A 17,520-nucleotide genomic window follows, 5' to 3' on the forward strand; every position below is an offset into this window, starting at 1 on the left:
ATACGTATTCAATTTGTTTTTTATACGTATGTTTTTTATACGTATGTATTCAATTTGTTTTTGTTTTTAAATCATGAAAGTCCACCAACGAAAAGTCAACTTGTGGCCAGCGTATTTGTTGACATTTGCACTTGATATTCCTCCCAAAGCACATTTGACCTCACCACAGATAGACTTTCAAAAATACAAACTCAATACTTCTAATTAAAACCTGAAAAAGACTTTTCATGTATCACTTTGAAAAGGGTGTGCGAGTGCAGGGGATCCCTTTTTCATTTTGTGTTGTGTGACGCGGAAGGAGACGACGGCAAAGTTTTGCTTTCGGAGGATTTGCCGCTCATCAAAAAATTCCACTTGGCGCCTCAAAGCAGATTAAAGCGGAATTACGACCTCATCGCAAATAATCCCGGCAGCACGATGACAGACAGACAGACAGACAGACAGACACACACACACACAAGGTCAATTGAGGTCAAAGGTCATCACAGCCTCATCAAGCGGACGGCCCACCGGACGCTCGATTAGGAACCCCACATGCTAAACATTTAGCATTAGCCCCGCTGTTGGTGAGCAACTGTAAGTAAAAACATGCATATTATTTGTATTTTTGCATTTTTGTTGATGTTTTGTCCAAGATGCTTGGCGATGTATGATGCTAATTAATTAACGTTTGTGGTGCGCATGTACAACAACGGGAGCTTGTCATAGTCCAATGGCGCCCTCTTTTGGCATCCACGGGAACTGCATATTTTATTGGAAGCAAATTTACAAAGGTGAAAATACACACATTTTGTACACTTCATATACACGCAATAAAATAGATACGTTTACAAAACCTGACACAATGTGTACCTTTATTAAAAAGAAAAAAGAATATGAGTGATGAGGCAAAAACAATGATTTTATTTGAAATTCATATAAAACAAAAGCCGTTCCGAAAAATGAATTTCTAACCAAAACAGCAAGCTCAGGAAACATTGAGATGACGTATGTAGCATATGTCGTCACTTCCGTCTTGGTAACTCGAGCGTCATCGACTCTTCGAACAAAGCCAATGCTTAATTAAATATGTACCAAAATTTGAAATTGTCATGTCTCATAAATGTGTTTTGTATATGTCATAATAAAAAAAAAATTATATATATATTGTCATTTTGACTTGGTCATTTCACAAGTGGAGTGGGGAAACAAAAGTGTGGGCAGCCCTGTCCCATCTGCCGATGGAGGAAGCTGTGAACGGTGTTTACTTTAATTGTGAAAAGTAGGCAAGATTTTGATTTTATTTTGACGGGGAGTAGGCGGACGCCGAGTGACGTCACAGCTTGTTTCCCTGCCTGGTCTGGACGTCTCGCGAGCACGCGCACGTCGCGCAGACAGACTTCTCCGTCCGCTGCGCACTGCCAGTCCGCGCGCCGCTGCTCCTCCTCCTCCGCCAACATCCGACGACCACCGGCAGGCGACCACCTCGTCACTCCGGCGCACAGACGCCAAACGGAGACGACGACGTCTGTCCGCGGAACGTTTGACAAGGACGCGCGCTCGCTCGCTCGCTCGCTCGCTCGCTCGCTCGCCAGCCGACGAAAGTTCCCGAAAGCGCCACTCCAGCCTTGTTGCTCCAGCCTTGTTGTCCCCCCCGGCGGGCCATGGCAGCGGGGCGCTGTGGCCGCCCCCCGGCGTTGGACTCGGCGCTCGTGCTGGTGCTCGCGCTGGCGCTCGCGCGGCGCGGAGCCTCATTCAACCTGGACGCCGAGCGGCCGTCGGTGTACGACGGCCCACCGGGCAGCTACTTCGGCTTCTCGGTGGACTTCTTCAAAGCTCCCAACAACCAACAGTAAGAAAGCCGCCTTCTCACTTTCGTAACTTTGCGGGCGCTTGACAACAAGTTTGTGTGCTCGACTTGAGCCAAGGTGAGGTTGAACTTTGAGGGAGGGAGCCAACAAAGGCCGCTTTTGGAGGCGCTCGCTTGGGGAAGCTCGCTTGTTCTGATTCCCGGGGCGAGGAGAGGCAGCCAGGCAGGCGTCTTGTGCGCATGCGCGCCAATCTCCTCTGGGAAAACTTCGCTTCACTTCCGTTAAAATCTTGCCCAAAATTGGGCACGCATGACAAGAGACAAGCTTCCTGACAAAAAAAACAAAAAAAAACGTTTAAACTTTCCTCAGCTGGCTGGCTGGGGGGGATGGTCAGCGCATTTTTATTATTATTATTGTTACTCATCTGTACAGGGCCGGCCCTATGTGATTTGGTGCCCTTGGCCAAAGTGTAAATTGTAGAAGTCATAAAAAAGTATTATTATATCATATATATGCGGTATAATATAACATATATGAATATTGTAATGTAATAATATAAAATAAATCAAATATATATGCTCATTTTGTAGCATCCTCGGTTGAAATAAAGGTGGTCTCTCCAACTGAGGGTTCACAACTTTTATGAAACCTTCCTTTGTGTAAGAGCTACAATACAATTAAAACAAAAATGCCATGAATAACTCAAACGGTATGTTTTGTGTATCATTTGACCGTATTTAAGACATTTACTAGAGTGACCATATTCCCATTTCCCCAAAAAGGGGACTCTTGCCCCGGCCTTGAAATTGTGGTACCAGTCGCAGTTCCACATTGTGCTTCACCTCCTATGAGGCACGCAATGCCAACCGCACATTTTCATGAATTTATAAAAAACCCGGACGCCACAACAGGACGTAAGAAAACGGTCTCTCCTCCTAAATGAGGACACCTTTGGAGGCGACGTTTATTTTTCACAATCACTTGACAGATTGAAGAAGAAAGTTTTTCAGCAAATTTCCCACTGTGGGCTCGCGCCAACGCTTTTGGTGGCGATGACCGGGACTGTGCGGACACAAGATGGTCCTCGTGCGGACACAAGGTGGTCCTCGTGCGGACACAAGGTGGTCCTCGTGCGGACACAAGGTGGTCTTCGCGCAATTGATTGTCTTTGCGCTCTGCTCAGGTCGGACGTGCTGATCGGAGCGCCGCGGGCCAACACCTCGGGGGACGTTGTGGAGCGGGGGGCCGTCTTCAGCTGCCCCTGGGCCGCCGCCGCCTGCCGCCAGCTCCAGTTCGACGCGTCAGGTACGCTGGCCGCGTCGGACGCCACCAAAACAACAAAACCTTTGATTGACGGCGCTTGTGACATTTTCAGCCGGCCCGTTTCCACGTCGTCCAGTTTGTCAAAAGTGTTGCCTGTGAGAATTGTTTTCTTTTCAACTTGCAAATGTCTGCCATGCTAGGCTAGCGACCAATCCTCAAGCAAAATACTTTTTTTTGGGGCGGCTCTTCCAAGGCCGACAACGCAATCAAGCGCCCTTCAACTTGTTTTGCCATCTCAACACGGAGCAAACGCGCGCGCGTGCGTCGCTTCCTCCATCGCTCTGCATCGGCACGTCACGTGCGACGTTTGTCACCATGTGGCCATGCGGTCTTTTCCGTCCGTCCGTCCGTCTGTCACTAAAGCAACACTTCCTGCTGATCCTTCACTTGTCATCTTATCTGTTGAGGGCCGCGTTCCACTTGTCATGCGGTGGCGGCCGTGACTCAGGGTGTCGAGACGGTCGCTCGGCAGGCAGGAGGTCGGCTGTTCCGGCCCCGCTCTCCCCGAGTCGTGTGTCGTCGTGTCGTCGTGTCCTCGGGCAAGGCACTTGACACGCCGCATTGCCTCCCGCGCTGGTGTATGGAGGGTGCGAATGTTTGGTGGTGGTGGGAGGGGTCGTAGGCGCACACTGGCAGCCACGCTTCCTTCCGTCAGCCTGCCCGCCTGCCCCAGGGCAGCTGTGGCTACTTACGTAGCTTAGTGCACCGCAGTGTGAATGTGTGAATGTGTGAATGCATGAATAATGAATCCGTTCCTCCGTAAAGCGTCTTTGAGTGTCTAGAAATGCGCTCCATAAATCCAATGCATTATTATTATTATTATTATTGTCATCATCTCGATCCCTTCCATGCTCACTATAATATAATATAATCCACCTTTGACCTGCTCACTCATTGGCTCCACAAGGTTGACAATCTTGACGTCCTTCCAAAAAAAGAGTCCCCCTTCCCTGTTTGTCCTTCAAAAGCCAAAGACACACTCGAGGAGGAGCAGCCGGGACACTTTGATTACAGATCTGACACCACAACAGCGAGCGACGTCAACCGCGCCAAATGATGTACTTCATGACTTGTCCACGGTTCGAGTCCAGCGTCCAAATACAAGTCATCAATTGTTTCTTCCCGCGTTGCTTTCATAATACTTTTGCTTACACGTGATTCAAAAGTGCTCAACTGTTCTGTTGTTTTCTTTGTTGACATGGATGGACTGTGCGTGCGTGCGTGCGTGCGAGCGTGCGTGCGTGCGTGCGTGCGTGCGTGCGTGCGTGCGGGGTCACAGGAAGGCCATGGATTGGGCGTGACTTGCAAAAAGAAAGAGTCTTTCTTTGTTGTTAATGTTGCCTGCATGATTCAACAGAATTATCTGGGATTATTGCTGCGTGCGCGCGCGCGTGTGTGCGTGGCGGTAGAACTGGAAGTGAGCGGCTCGACTTTTGTGCCATTTTTGGAACCGAAGGTCGAAGGATTTAGCACTTCGAAGGCTTGCTCATTGCGGGACAAGTTTGTCTTTGCCGCGTGACAACTTGGACTTCCCCAAGCGTCTGCTTGGAACGGCCGCGTGCTCTCGTGACCCGCGCGCGTTGCTTTGAATAAATTGTCCATTTGAAATCATTTCCTGCTTTTCAATGACAGCATGAATGAAACAATAAATCTTTGTTAGCTGCTGCCCTTAAAGGCACCAATTCAATATGGATGTGAAACTTTCCTTTGCATCCTTTTTTTTAATTGTTTTTTTATTTGTATTTTTTTTATAAATAAACGCCACTGAGCCAATTGGGCCTAAAATGTCCGCTTCAAACCAAAATGGTGGCCTTCCTGTGTCTTTTGTGGCTTTGCTCATGCTGGTCCCGCCCATCAAAGGTCACATTGTGGCGTGAACGCACCTTCAGGGAGGGACTTTCCAAAGTCTGACGCTTGTTTTTTTGCAGGTGACAGGAAGAACGCGGACGGCGCGCAGATGGAGTTCAAATCCAAGCAGTGGTTTGGCGCCTCGGTGCGCTCGGACGGCGAGCACATCCTGGTAAGACTCTGGCAACTCTCGCAGCAGTTCGGCCAAACGTTTGATTGTCATCCGCTGGCGCCAATTTCGGCACGCCGTGTCGCTAACACGTTAGCATCAGCAGCTCCTTTTTTCAAAGAGACGTCGTTTCCTTGCTTGTGGCGCGACTTTCGATTTGAATGAAAAAAGAACATGTCGTTAAAAAGACACTTTTGTCTTCAGTCAGGTTGTTGCCATCTGTTGAACGTCACCTGACTCGAGTTCAAGTCAAGTCATCAGTAAAGGAGCTCCGTTACTTTTTCAAGCTAACTGTGGCAACACCTTTGGTTAGCATTAGCATTTTTGAGAACGTGGGGAAACGAACGCCGTCCTGCTCGACCCAAGTCCAATCAAGCCAATCAGGAAACGAGCCTTTCGTTGGACTCGCGTGTCGACATGAAAGCCTTCAGCAAATACTTGGAATCGCTTTGATGAAGATGTTCGCTTTGATCATTCAATCAGGAAGTTGGTGTGAAAACTGATCAGGTGTGACGCAGGCCTGTGCAATTCATCCAAATTCAATTACAATTTCAATCGTTACACTCCACAAGTCCAAAAAGTCTGCATCATCGTCCAAATAAATATCAATACAAATTTTGGAGTTGTTTAAATGTATACATTTGCACCTTTTTAGTTGAATACATTTTGTTTCATCCAAAAGGAACTTACATCATTTTAGTGTTTCAAAGAATTGTATTTGTCTTAAATTAATATTTTTTAACCCCCCAATTCCAACCCTTAATGCCGAGTGTCAAGCAGGGAGGCAAATGGGTCCCATTTTTATAATCTTTGGTATGACCCGGCCGGGGATTGAACCCACGACCTCCCAGCCTCAGGGCGGACACACTGCCACGAGGCCGCTGAGCTAAATAAATGAACACGTATTATTATAAATTCCGTATGGTCCAAAAGGAACTTGCATAATTATAGTGTTTCCGATTTTTTGAAACAAATATTTTTAAATGTTGAATTTTTTTTTTTTATTTTGTTCCCCAAAAATCAATAATCGTTTGAATAATTGTGATTTCAATCGTTTTTCCCTAATCGAGCAGCCCTCGTGTGACGGCATCATCTGATCATATGAGAGGTCAGAAGTCAAAGGAACATTCAAACGTTTTTGCGTGTGCGTGACCCGCAGGCGTGCGCGCCGCTCTACCAATGGTCGACCTTCGGCGTGTCGGAGCGCGAGCCGGTGGGAACGTGTTTCCTGAAGAAAGACGACACGGTGGTGGAATATTCTCCCTGTCGATCAAGTGCGTTCCCGTCTCACCGTCGCCGCCGTGTCTGTCGGCCAATCACGTGCCGATGTTTTGTTTTTCTCCGCACAGCCGCCAACTCTCCAGAGGGGCAGGGCTTCTGCCAGGCGGGCTTCAGCGCAGACTTCCTCAAGGTAGGCGGTGCCAGCCGGCAGGCCGGCGTGCTAACTAGCCGACTTGCTAACAGGACGACTTGCGTGTGCGTGTTGCAGATGGACAAGCGCGTGGTGGTGGGCGGACCCGGAAGCTTCTACTGGCAAGGTCACGGACGCCTTCACCTTCGCTCTTTGCACGTCCTTCTTATTTGCGTTCTGATTGGCTGGTGGCATTGAATGAATGCTTGTCCCGCATTCTGCCTCTTACTTTGTCCACTGGGGGGCAGCGCAGGGGAAAAGAGCCAACGTCCTTCTGATTGGTCCTCACGTTTGTCACTCCATCGCGCTGCCTGCATGATTTTTTCATCATTTGAATGAAGATATGTCGAAATGGGCAATCAAGTCAACAACACAAACGTGTTCTTGACTTAAGAACATTCAAAAATGTCCATCCTGAGAAGCCGAGAATGGCGTGATGGGCCCTGATTTTGTGGACGGGACGGGGGCGGCGCCATGAGAAACACTTCGAGCACGGCTTGCGTTTCTGTGAGAAGGAAAAGTTTTGTGCTTTTGTGTTGCAATCGGCAAGTCAACAAAAACAGGGTGTGTGCGCGCGCGTGAGTCAAGTCTGCACGTGTGACGAGTCAAGAAGCGCTCGCTGAGTCATGATTGGCCAGTCGAGTCAAGAAGCGCTCGCTGAGTCATGATTGGCCAGTCGAGTCAAGTCCAAACGTGCCCGCCGGTGACGAACGGGAAAGAAGCCGCAGGCGGTGCGTGGAATGTCAGACAGCCTCTTCTTGACTTTCTCTTGCACTGGACTCGGCCTCTCACCTTTTAAGTAACCTTTGGCCTTTACGTGTCGGCCTTCCAAAAAGTGGTGGCGCTGTCGGCGGTCCACGTTGATGATGATGATGATGATGACATTTAAAAAAAAATCTTTCCCACTCATAGGTCAGCTGATATCGGACGACGTGTCGGAAATCTTTGCTCGATTCGACAAGAGTTACATCAGCCCGTACGGAAACACGCTGGCCACCAAGTCGGCCAGCGCCCACTACGACGACAGCTACCTGGGTAAACAAAATGGCGTCCGCCCACGCCAAGAAAGTAGGCGTTGGCTCACGGTACGTCTCGTTTCTTGGCCAGGATATTCGTTGACGGTGGGAGACTTCAACGAAGACGGCAAAGAAGGTAACAAGTTGCAGCCAGCACGGACGCTAGCTAGCAGACTGGTCCAAAAAGTTAGCTTAAAGCTAACGGCTAATTTGACTCGACATTGAATGCTGCTAGTTTGAATTGAGGGATATCAGCGGCGAGAAATAAACGCGGCCGCTAGCAGACCAGTCCAAAAAGTTAGCATAAAGCTAACGGCTAATTTGACTCGGCATGGACATGAGCGGCGGCCATCGTCAGTCGAGTCATCTTTCAGCTCACGCCAGCGAGTTGCTCCTTTTATGGCGGTAGCCTCCATGTTTCTTTTGGTCTGCTCAGACAAAACGTTGGTTGTTTTGCAGCTTTTGTTGACGATTGTTGTTGTTGCAGATTACGTGACGGGTGTGCCGCGGGGGGACAAGGCGCTGGGTTACGTGAGTCACGCACTTCCTGTTTGTGTTTGCCGTTTGCGTGTGTGTTGACGCGGGCGCCGTCTTTCAGGTCAACATCTTCAACGGCCACAATATGGAGTCCATGGTCAACTTCACAGGAAGTCAGGTGAGCGCTTCCTTTTGCTGCCGCGTCTCGTTGCCGAAACGGCCGCGACTCACGTGCTTTCCGCAAACGCTGAGCGGCCCGTTGTGGAAACGGCTCAGACGCACCGCAGATTCGGACGACATTTCGGTCAGGTTGAGTCGGCCTACAACATTTAATAAACAATAGACGAGGAAGTAGGACAATAGATTCCAATTCATTTTTCTCGCGAGGAGAACCGGACAGAGATGCGCACAGTTACAATCTCCTACCGCTCTGAAAGCACACTGTGACACAGATGTTGCTGCTCTAACGGTTGGGGGAACACACAGCAGCAACCTTCAAGGATATCAGTCATTATACAGATGATAATACCGACGTGTTTTTCTTCGGCACTGACGGTTTCACAGTTCAACATTTCATTTGCAAAGTGTTTGAGGCGCTGTCTTGAGATAAGGCGCAGTTCCTGCTCCGCAACTCGCCAAGCGTTGCTCTCTTTACAGACAACTGCAACTTACACGATTCAACGCAAGGAAATACCGAAATGCTTTGCAATACTATAATAGTTCGCATGTGATAACTTAAGTACATTTATTCTCACATTTTCAGTGTCAAAAGTGTTCCTTTGTTCTTCGTGCGATTGGATAAGTCGCAGTGATGATTTCCTTTTTAGCTTCATCTTGATATTGTAGTTTAGCAACGCGACAAGCTTCGTTGTTATGTTTTTGTCAAAAGAGAAAACAAGATGAGCCTCTTCCATCAGGACAAAATGAAATCGGAAGCGCTTGATGAGCACTCGCGTTTGTCTTGCGTGCGGTTCAGCCGTAATCTGGCGCTCATGTGGTCTGATCTGGCTTTGTCCCTTCAAGATGGCCGCCTACTTCGGACACTCGGTCGCTGCCAGCGATGTCAACCAGGACGGGTGAGTCGCGTGCGTGCGTGCGTGTGTGAAGTGGAAAAGAACGCCTACGAATGGATGCATCCATGCACGATGCGAGCGCATCGGCTCGTTCGCTGGGTATCGATGGCATTGACGGGCCAAATCTCGATTCATCTTGATGCGTTGGACGGTTAGCGTCAAATCGGGTGCAGGCGCCGTTTTATTCATTGGAACCTTCACCCCATCTGTTCCTCGCTCCTGCAGCACCAGAGAAGACCAAGTGCCACTGAGGAATAAAGACAAATCCTTTTTGTAGTACAGAATTCCACCTTTTTTTTTGCATCGTATTGAATCTCCAGAAAATCGCATTTTTCGTTAAAGTATCGTATCGCCGGCAGTGCATGGAGATGATTGACACGCCTGGTGTGCACGTGTGTGTGAATGTTCTGGTGCCGCTTGTGCGCTCAGTTGGCTGGACCTGCTGGTGGGCGCTCCCCTCTTCATGGACCGAGGTTCTGACGGCAAGCTGAGGGAGCTGGGACAGGTAAGAAAGCGCACGCGCGCCCGTCATCGGATGGTGTCGATTGACGACTGCGCGTGTCCAGGTGTGCGTGTTCTTGGGTCGAGGAGGATTCTCCTTCCAGCCTCCGCAGGTGCTCATCGGCTCCCAAGTGTACGCCCGATACGGCTCGTCCATCGCCGCGCTCGGAGATCTCAACATGGACGGATACAATGGCACGCACGCACGCGCACGCACGCACGTACGCACGCACGCGCACGCGCACGTACTGATGCCTCGTGTGTTTTTCAGACGTGGCCATCTCAGCCCCTTACGGAGGTCCAGAGCACCTGGGCCAGGTGTACATCCACAATGGCGGCCCTCAGGGCCCGTCACAGACGCCCTCGCAGGTACAAGCGCGTTCCTCCGGCTCGTCTTCGTAATCCAATCCAGATGCAAAATGGGTGCGGGTGTTGTCAGTGGTTCAGGTCCGTTGCGACCCGACAACGCGGCTTCGCAAGCTTTCCTGTCTCAAGAGGCGTTTGAAGTCAAATAAAGAAGGCAAAAATGGGTCTGGAGCCGCAAAACCTTTTTCCAATGGTGGTGAAGGAAAGCGAGTGTTGATGTCGGGCCCTAACTAGAGCTGCACCGCCCACCTTACAGAATAGGACAGGAGCGTTGGGACTTTTTGGGGGGGGTCACTGTGTGGACATTTGATGGTCATTTTCAGCATTTCTTTAGTTTTTCCAGACGTTTAAATGTTTTATTTATTTATTAGTTAGGGTTTTCTGACTGTTTTTGTGTGTGTGCAAATTTGGGAAAATTTTATGGTAATTCTTGTGATTTCTTCTTCTTTTGTTTTTGGATATTTCTTTTTTGAACATTTTCTTTTCTGACTTTTTGGGCAATTCCAAAGACATTTTCTGCCGTTCTTCTCTTCTTTTTTCATTTTTTTTAGGGTTAGTTGTTTTTTTTTGGTACATTTTTTTTTAAACCTAAATCACTATTTCTCTTAAAGAATACGTTATCTAAAGAATACAAATCAATATGTTAAAAAAAATCTTAATTTCTACAAAAACAAATTCTCGAAATTGAATTGAATAAGCTTTTGTTTGTAGATGTTCTCTTAGCATAGATGCTAACTAGCGCTGCTCGATCTTACTTGAGTTGCCATGCGTGTGTCCTGGCAGGTCCTGCAGGGCAAATGGGCGTCCAGTTACATGCCCGCCAGCTTCGGCTACTCCATGACGGGAAACACGGACATAGACCGCAACGGCTACCCAGGTACGCGTGCGCGCGCACTCGCACGCACGCACGCAAAGGAGCTGCAACGAGACGCTAACTAACAGCTTGCAAATGTTTGTGTGTGACAGATTTACTGGTGGGAGTTTTTGGAGCTGACCGGGCGGTTTTGTACAGGTAAGCGTGTCCCCTCCCGGCTGTTGCGCTTGAATGACGAGCGCCAGACCCCCCCCGATGCCAAACCAGTCAACGTGCGCATGTTTGCGCGTGCAGAGCGCGGCCGGTGATCAGCGTCAACGCCACGCTGGACGTCAGCCCTCAGATCATCAACCCGAACGAGAAGAGCTGCACGCTGCCTGCGTCGGGCGCGCTCGTGTCCTGGTGAGTGAGCCCGCCGGCGGCCGCCATGTTTGTCCGTCCTGCCCTAACGGCGCCTGCCGGACGTCCGCAGCTTCCAGGTCAAGTACTGCCTGAAGGCCAACGGGCCAGGGGCGCCCCCCTCCCTCAGTGAGTAATTGAGTACAATTGTCACTTCCTGCTTGTCTTTCCGTCCGCGGTCGGGCTGGCGCCTGCGCCGGAGATGACGACTCCTCCAAATCTTGGGGCACGTTGTCCAAAATGGTTGACAACGAGCACAAATTCTGGTGGTGGGTTATTGCGCTTATTTACGTTTGCCAACGTGTCGCTTCCGCCAGCAGCGCCAATGACGTCGGCGTTGCTGTGGAAGCTACGCAGATGCTAGCAGAGTAGCAGACAAGTCCGAACGTTAGCTGCAGGCTAACGACTTGGCTTGGTATCGATTTCTACTTGTTTGAATTGATTCATATCAGAGGCGAGCAATAAACATGGATGCTAGCAAACGAGTCAGTTAGCTTAAAGCTAACGACTAACTTGACTCCGCATTGGGTGCTGCTAGTTTGAAATGATTGATATCAGCAGCGGGAAATATACATGGATGCTAGCTAGCAGACCAGTCCAAAAAGTTAACGTTAAGCTAACGGCTAATTCGTTTTGGCATTGATCGCAGCCAGTTTGAATTGATTGATATCAGCGGCGAGAAATGAACGCGGACCCTATCAGACCAGTCCAAAAAGTTAGCTTAACGCTAACGGCTAATTTGATATATGATATGAGCGGCAAACACGGATGCTAGCTTGAAAGCTAACGACTAACTTAACTCGACATCGATCACTGCTGGTTTGAATTGGTCGATATCGGCGGCAAGAAATAAACACGGACGCTAGCGGACCAGTCCAAAAAGTGAGCTATCGGTGGGTGGAGAAAATAGTTGACGGTGCCTCCTTCCTGTTGGGGGCGTGTCACCTGCTGGCCTCTTCTGCTTCCTGCGTGATGGATGGTCTCTGTTGTCCGCGGGCAGCGTTCCGCGTGGACGTGCTGCTGGACCGCCTGAAGCAGAAGGAAGCCGCCAAGCGAGTTCTCTTCCTGCACGGACGGAGCGTCAGCTACGCCAAGAACGTGACGCTGAGCAACGGCGGCGGGCCCGCCTGCGAGGAGCAGCGCGTCTTCCTCAGGGTAGGACCGACCGGCTGGCCGGCCGGCGCCGCAAAATCCACATTCGGGTTTCATCAGCCGCAACAAATCCATCGGCAAAAGAATTGATCACAAATGCTAGAAACGTCAAATGGTCTCCAGGAAAGCAAACTGACGACGGCCTTTCAAAATAAGATGTTTGCAAACAACAAATTATTTGTATGAAACGAGACGATGGAAGGATTTGGAATGCCGGCCGGCGTCTTGTTGTGTTGCGGCGGCAGGATGACCGCGACTTCCGCGACAAGATCACGCCCATCTCGGTGGTCCTGGAGTACACGCTGGACTACCAGCGCGCCCGAGACCCCAGCGGCCTGCTGCCCGTCCTCGACGTGGCTGCGCCGCCCAACGTCACCCGACAGGTAACCGCCGCCGCCGCCGCCGCCGCCATCGGAGGACTCTCGGAGCTCCTCCACGGCCACCTTTTCTGCTCGTTTGACGTCTTCCTCGCGCGTCTGCCGGCTCCAGGCTCACATCCTGCTGGACTGCGGCAACGACAACATCTGCAAACCTGACCTGCGGCTGTCGGTCCAGAGGTGCCGCCGCCGCCGCCGCAATGAATAGACGCGACAGGCGGCGGCGGCCGTAAATCTTGTTGTGCGTTCTCGGCAGCGACCGCTCCGAGATGGCCATCGGCGACGACAACGCGCTGACGCTAGAGATCGCGGCGGAGAACCGCGGCGAGGGCGCCTACGAGGCCGAGCTGCACGTCTTCCCGCCGCAGCAGGCCGACTTCACCGGCGTGGTGCGCAGTCAGGTAAGCCCGCTTGCCCGCCTGCCCGCTTTGCCGCATTGGACCAAACCTGACGGAAAAATAACGTCAGAGCTCGGGCGCTCGCGAAGACGCAAAATGGCCGACCGACGGCCGTACTTTTGCTCAGGAAGGAAATCTCAACTTCATCTTTTGCTGTGAGAGCCACACAAACATCTGCAGGAAGTGACCTTTGCCCTTGCGCGCTTATTTTTCACGGCACACATGGACATGCGTGCGCGTGAGTTGGCGGCGGCGGCGGTGACGCGTCCCTCCCTTTGCCGGCAGACGCTGAGTCGGCTGTCGTGCGCCTACAAAAAGGAGAACCAGACCAAGATGGTGGTGTGCGACCTCGGCAACCCCATGAAGGGCGGGACCAAGGTCAGTTTCCTGAAATGGCTCCGCAATGGCGCCGGCTTGCTTCTTCTGGAGTGAAAAAGGCGGCGCCGGAAGAGAAACCACTTGCGTTTGTCCGGGCAGGTGCTGGCCGAGCTGCGCTTCAGCGTCCACCAGCTGTCGGAGGACGACACGGACGTGCGCTTTGACCTGCAGATGGTCAGGTGAGGGCGCACGTGAATGTGAGAGCGCACGTGACAGCGCACGTGATGGCGAGTTGCCGGAAAATGGTTGCTTGTGTCGTGTTTGCAGCTCCAACCAGTTCAACAGCACGAGCGCCCGAGTGTCGAGTGTGACCCGACTGATTGTTGTCGCCCAAGTCTCCATACGAGGGTAACGCGCGCGTACAGGAAGTAGCGGCCATCTTGGATGGCGTCAGATGGTTTTCAAAAGTTTTCCAATCACAAAACTCATGTCAGCCTCAGCTCACGTTTGCTGTTTTTTGTTTTAAGTCACAGTAAGGCTGACATTTCAACAGGGGTGTGCAGACTTTTGATATGTGCAATGCGCGTGTGTGCTTGCAGCACGTCGTCTCCCGGTCAGCTGTTGCTTCCCATGGCCAACTGGCAAGCCAAAGTTCCGCCGCTCACCGGCGACGACATCGGACCGCAAATTGTGCACGTTTACGAGGTACGCGGACGTTGGCGGGTCGGGACCGGTCGCGAGGTCCCGACGACCTTGACGGCTTTGTTTTTGCGCGTCAGCTGCTGAACGGCGGCCCCAGCACGCTGAGTCTGTCGTCGCTGGAGGTCGCGTGGCCGTACGCCTCCAACAAGGTCCCGCTGCTCTACATCACGCACGTGGACACGGAAGGGCCCGTCAACTGCTCCACCGACGTCACGCTCAACTCGCGCAACGTCACCGTAAGGCCGCAAACTCGTCTTTCGCATCGGCCGCTTTTGTCTCCGTTGCCGGCGGCCATCTTAACTCTTGCGCGCGTGTGTCGTCATTTTCCATCGGCCTTGCTGAGATTTGGACCGGAGCAACCTTTCAAACTCTTGCAAGTGAATCAGAATTTTTGTATTGCACAAATTTGTTTGAGCTTTTTTTTTTTATGAAAACAAAATGATTCATAAAAAATGTAATAATTAATGTATTATTAATAATGAATTAAATGTGTAAATAATATATATATATATATATATATATATATAAATTCCAAAGCAAGACCGTCGCCCAAAATCGTCCAATGGGCTTAGAAAGGCAAAAAAAAGAGGTAAGAGTAAAAGGGGGTGCCCACTTGTACTAGTCAGCCCCAAGGACAACATGAGTAGCTGACGGCTGTGTTGTCAATGGAGGTCATCAGTGATGGGACACTGTGACTTACTAAGAAGGAATGTATTCAAGAAGTCCAAAATGTTGCGCAGCTGACATTCGAATATTCTTTTTGCTGATGCATCGCATGGAATTTGGGCCTGACATCTTTTGACAATTGCATTTTGTTTCTCGGCTTGCGGCCGCCAGTTCCGCAGTCCGCCGCCGTCAGCGCTGCTGAGAAACGCCAGCGGCGGAGACGGCCAGACGGAAGGACGCAAGCGCGTGCGCAAGCGAGACGTGAACATGCCGGACGCCGGCGCCGACGACCTCATCAAGCTGGTAAAAGCGCCGGAACGCCCGCTCGCCGCCGCCGCCCGCCGCCATCGACGGCTGCCACATGTTGACGTGCGCACGTACAGGACTGCGGCACGGCGGACTGCGTCAAGCTTCGCTGCCAGGTGGGCCGTCTGGAGCGGAAGAAGAACGCCATCGTCTTCATTTACTCGCGATTGGACGTCAACAACTTCCTGAGAGTAAGCGCGCACACACGCACGTGCACACGCACACTGGAAGCCAGCGTGACACGATTGTGTGTGCGTGTAGGCGGAGAGCGAGAATCGCTCGTACGTGTTTGTGTCCAGCGCCGCCTTCAACGTCATCCAGATGCCCTACAAGAAGATTCCCGTCACGCTGCCGGCCAACAGCACCAGCGTAAGTCCCGCCTTCGCTCGCTCGCCCGCCGCACGCGCTCGCTCTCCTGCGCTCACCGCGTGTCTTCCTTCCTTCCCTCCTCGCGCCGGCGCCGGCAGGTCAGCGTGTCGGTGCTGTGGGTGGCGGACGTCCCGCAGCCCGTGCCGGCTTGGGTGGTGGCGCTGGCCGTGCTGGCCGGCTTGCTGCTGCTGGCGCTGCTCATCTTCGTCATGTACAAGGTCAGCCCAAGTCGACGTGTTTTCTTCACCGTCCAGCTCCAAATGTCAGAGTTCAACCAGAGAAAGTCGCGTTGGGTCGCCGGCTCATTTTTCAAAGGCACTCGACATTCTTTGCGGAATACTTTTATAGCCAATAGGCTGCTCGTCGGACATCCTACGGAAAATATTTGCGGCAAATGAAAAACATCTTTTTTTGCTTCAAAAGTTAGAAGACAAAATACATTTGTTACACTTTCTTTTCTTTTTAACTTTTAAAGTTATATTAAAAATGGGCTTAGCAGACATCCTCCAAATCAAGTTTGGGTGTCTGAGACGAGGCGACGGTCGCCATTTTGCCGGCTAAATGGGCCGTTTGTTGAAAAGTGATCAGCTCGCCGAGCGTGTAATCAAGTTTCAAAAGCCATCAAATGCCATCAAAAGCCATCAAATGCCTCTTGCTCAGCATTAGCATTAGCGGTGCTAGCCGCGTTAGCATTAGAGAGAAATGCTGGCATCAGGCGCCATATCATCCAATGTCAGCGCAATGAAGTAGAATTGATTTTTTTTAATCATCAATTGAAGTTGATTTCAAGACGATGACATGTTGCTGACGAGTCGCGTTAGGCCCGGAACCAGAGGTGGCAAATCCAGGTCCAGAAAGTAAAAACCCTGCCCCAGTTTGCTTTTCGCCCCAGCTGCTAGCTAGCTAACTTCCATGGTGCTTGTTCACCATGTAGCGAGCTAGCTAGCTAGCATCAGGAGCTAAAGCCAAACTGGGCCAGGGTTTTTACTTTCAGGACCTGGATTTGCCACCTCTGCCGGGAACAACTTCAAAATGAGAGAGTAGCAAGACATTGAAGTCCATTTCTGATTTTGAATTTGACCTTCTCAACGCGTGTTAGCGTCAAGTGTCGCTGCAACGGTTTTCCGCTAAATAAGAAAGAAATGAAATGCCGGGTGTGTCATGTGTGCGTCCAGCTGGGCTTCTTCAAGCGAGTGCGCCCCCCCCAGGAGGACTGCCTGGAGAAGGAGCAGCTGCAGCCTGAGGAGAACGGAAACACCGACACCTAGCCTAGCCTAGCCTAGCCTAGCCTAGCTAGTGCATCGGCACACGTACGAGCGCCGCAACAGCCCCTTTGCACTATGTTGGCTTCCGCACAAACTTTCCGCCACCGCTAACCTCCATGTTAAATTCAGCTAGTTGTCATCAAGGTGCTAGCTAGCTGCTGCTCTTTGCTAACGTTGCTTTTGGACAACATGTTGTTGAACTAAAGCCAAGATGTCAAAGAACATCTTTTACATTTCTACATCTGCTGCCGTCGACCCCCCCCCCCCCCCCCCAAATAAATTGCAGGCAGCCTTTTGCTGGTCTGTCTTGACATTTTATTCTCATTTTTTTTAAATCACTGGCTCGTGGACAAGCTAGCTTGCTAGGGCTAATCGTGTTGTTGAGGTACGACTCACGCTGCAACAAGATGCTTCTTGTTAGCATCAGGCTTCAATCTGTTAAGTGTTGTTGTTGTTTTTCTTTTGTCTACGCTAGCAAAAGCGTTTGGTGCACTGAATGGTCGGCGGCGGCAGAAAAGCCGGTCGGACGCCAAAAGTGCTCGGCGAGCTCGGCTAGCCGTCGTTTTTTTTCTTTCTTTTTTTGATGCCGATGGATCTGTTGTCTCTTCACTTTGAAAATAAACTCCATTCTCAACATTTTGCACTCACGCGTCTTCCTCACATGTACGTACCGTGGTAAAGGCTTGCTCCGCCTTTCTTTTCCCAAACCAGTTGAGACCGGGTCCGACAGCCGCTCCTCCCATTTGAGGCCCCTACCTGGGCTGACCCCCTCCCGAAACA

General features: G+C 51.0%; 1 protein-coding gene across 1 annotated transcript; it reads left to right on the plus strand.

The window, feature by feature from the left end:
- The first annotated feature begins 1,324 nt into the window (after window positions 1-1,324).
- On the plus strand, window positions 1,325-17,376 carry itgav (integrin, alpha V). The gene is made up of 32 exons (XM_086090623.1): window positions 1,325-1,831; window positions 2,974-3,095; window positions 5,042-5,133; window positions 6,290-6,404; window positions 6,480-6,541; window positions 6,620-6,668; window positions 7,454-7,576; window positions 7,649-7,693; window positions 8,045-8,088; window positions 8,156-8,212; window positions 9,058-9,110; window positions 9,537-9,612; window positions 9,674-9,803; window positions 9,880-9,977; window positions 10,758-10,851; window positions 10,941-10,986; window positions 11,083-11,190; window positions 11,261-11,316; window positions 12,188-12,342; window positions 12,585-12,722; window positions 12,829-12,896; window positions 12,973-13,117; window positions 13,400-13,492; window positions 13,592-13,671; window positions 13,760-13,840; window positions 14,032-14,137; window positions 14,212-14,370; window positions 14,972-15,103; window positions 15,184-15,297; window positions 15,368-15,475; window positions 15,574-15,693; window positions 16,651-17,376. Exons 1-32 carry the CDS (start codon window positions 1,644-1,646, stop codon window positions 16,741-16,743), a joined length of 3,150 nt encoding a protein of 1,049 aa, XP_085946749.1. The 5' UTR covers window positions 1,325-1,643; the 3' UTR covers window positions 16,744-17,376.
- The last annotated feature ends 144 nt before the right edge of the window (window positions 17,377-17,520 follow it).

The sequence above is a fragment of the Leptonotus elevatus genome, chromosome 12, assembly GCF_054856555.1.
Source record: "Leptonotus elevatus isolate MCC_2025b chromosome 12, RoL_Lele_1.0, whole genome shotgun sequence".
Taxonomy (NCBI): domain Eukaryota; kingdom Metazoa; phylum Chordata; class Actinopteri; order Syngnathiformes; family Syngnathidae; genus Leptonotus; species Leptonotus elevatus.

Coding starts and splice junctions, on each gene's coding strand:
- itgav (XM_086090623.1), top strand. CDS start 1,644: ATGGCAGCGGGGCGCTGTGGCCGCCCCCCGGCGTTGGACTCGGCGCTC. Junction 9,978..10,757: donor CGTCACAGACGCCCTCGCAG/GTACAAGCGCGT, acceptor GTGTCCTGGCAG/GTCCTGCAGGGCAAATGGGC. Junction 15,694..16,650: donor TCATCTTCGTCATGTACAAG/GTCAGCCCAAGT, acceptor GTGTGCGTCCAG/CTGGGCTTCTTCAAGCGAGT.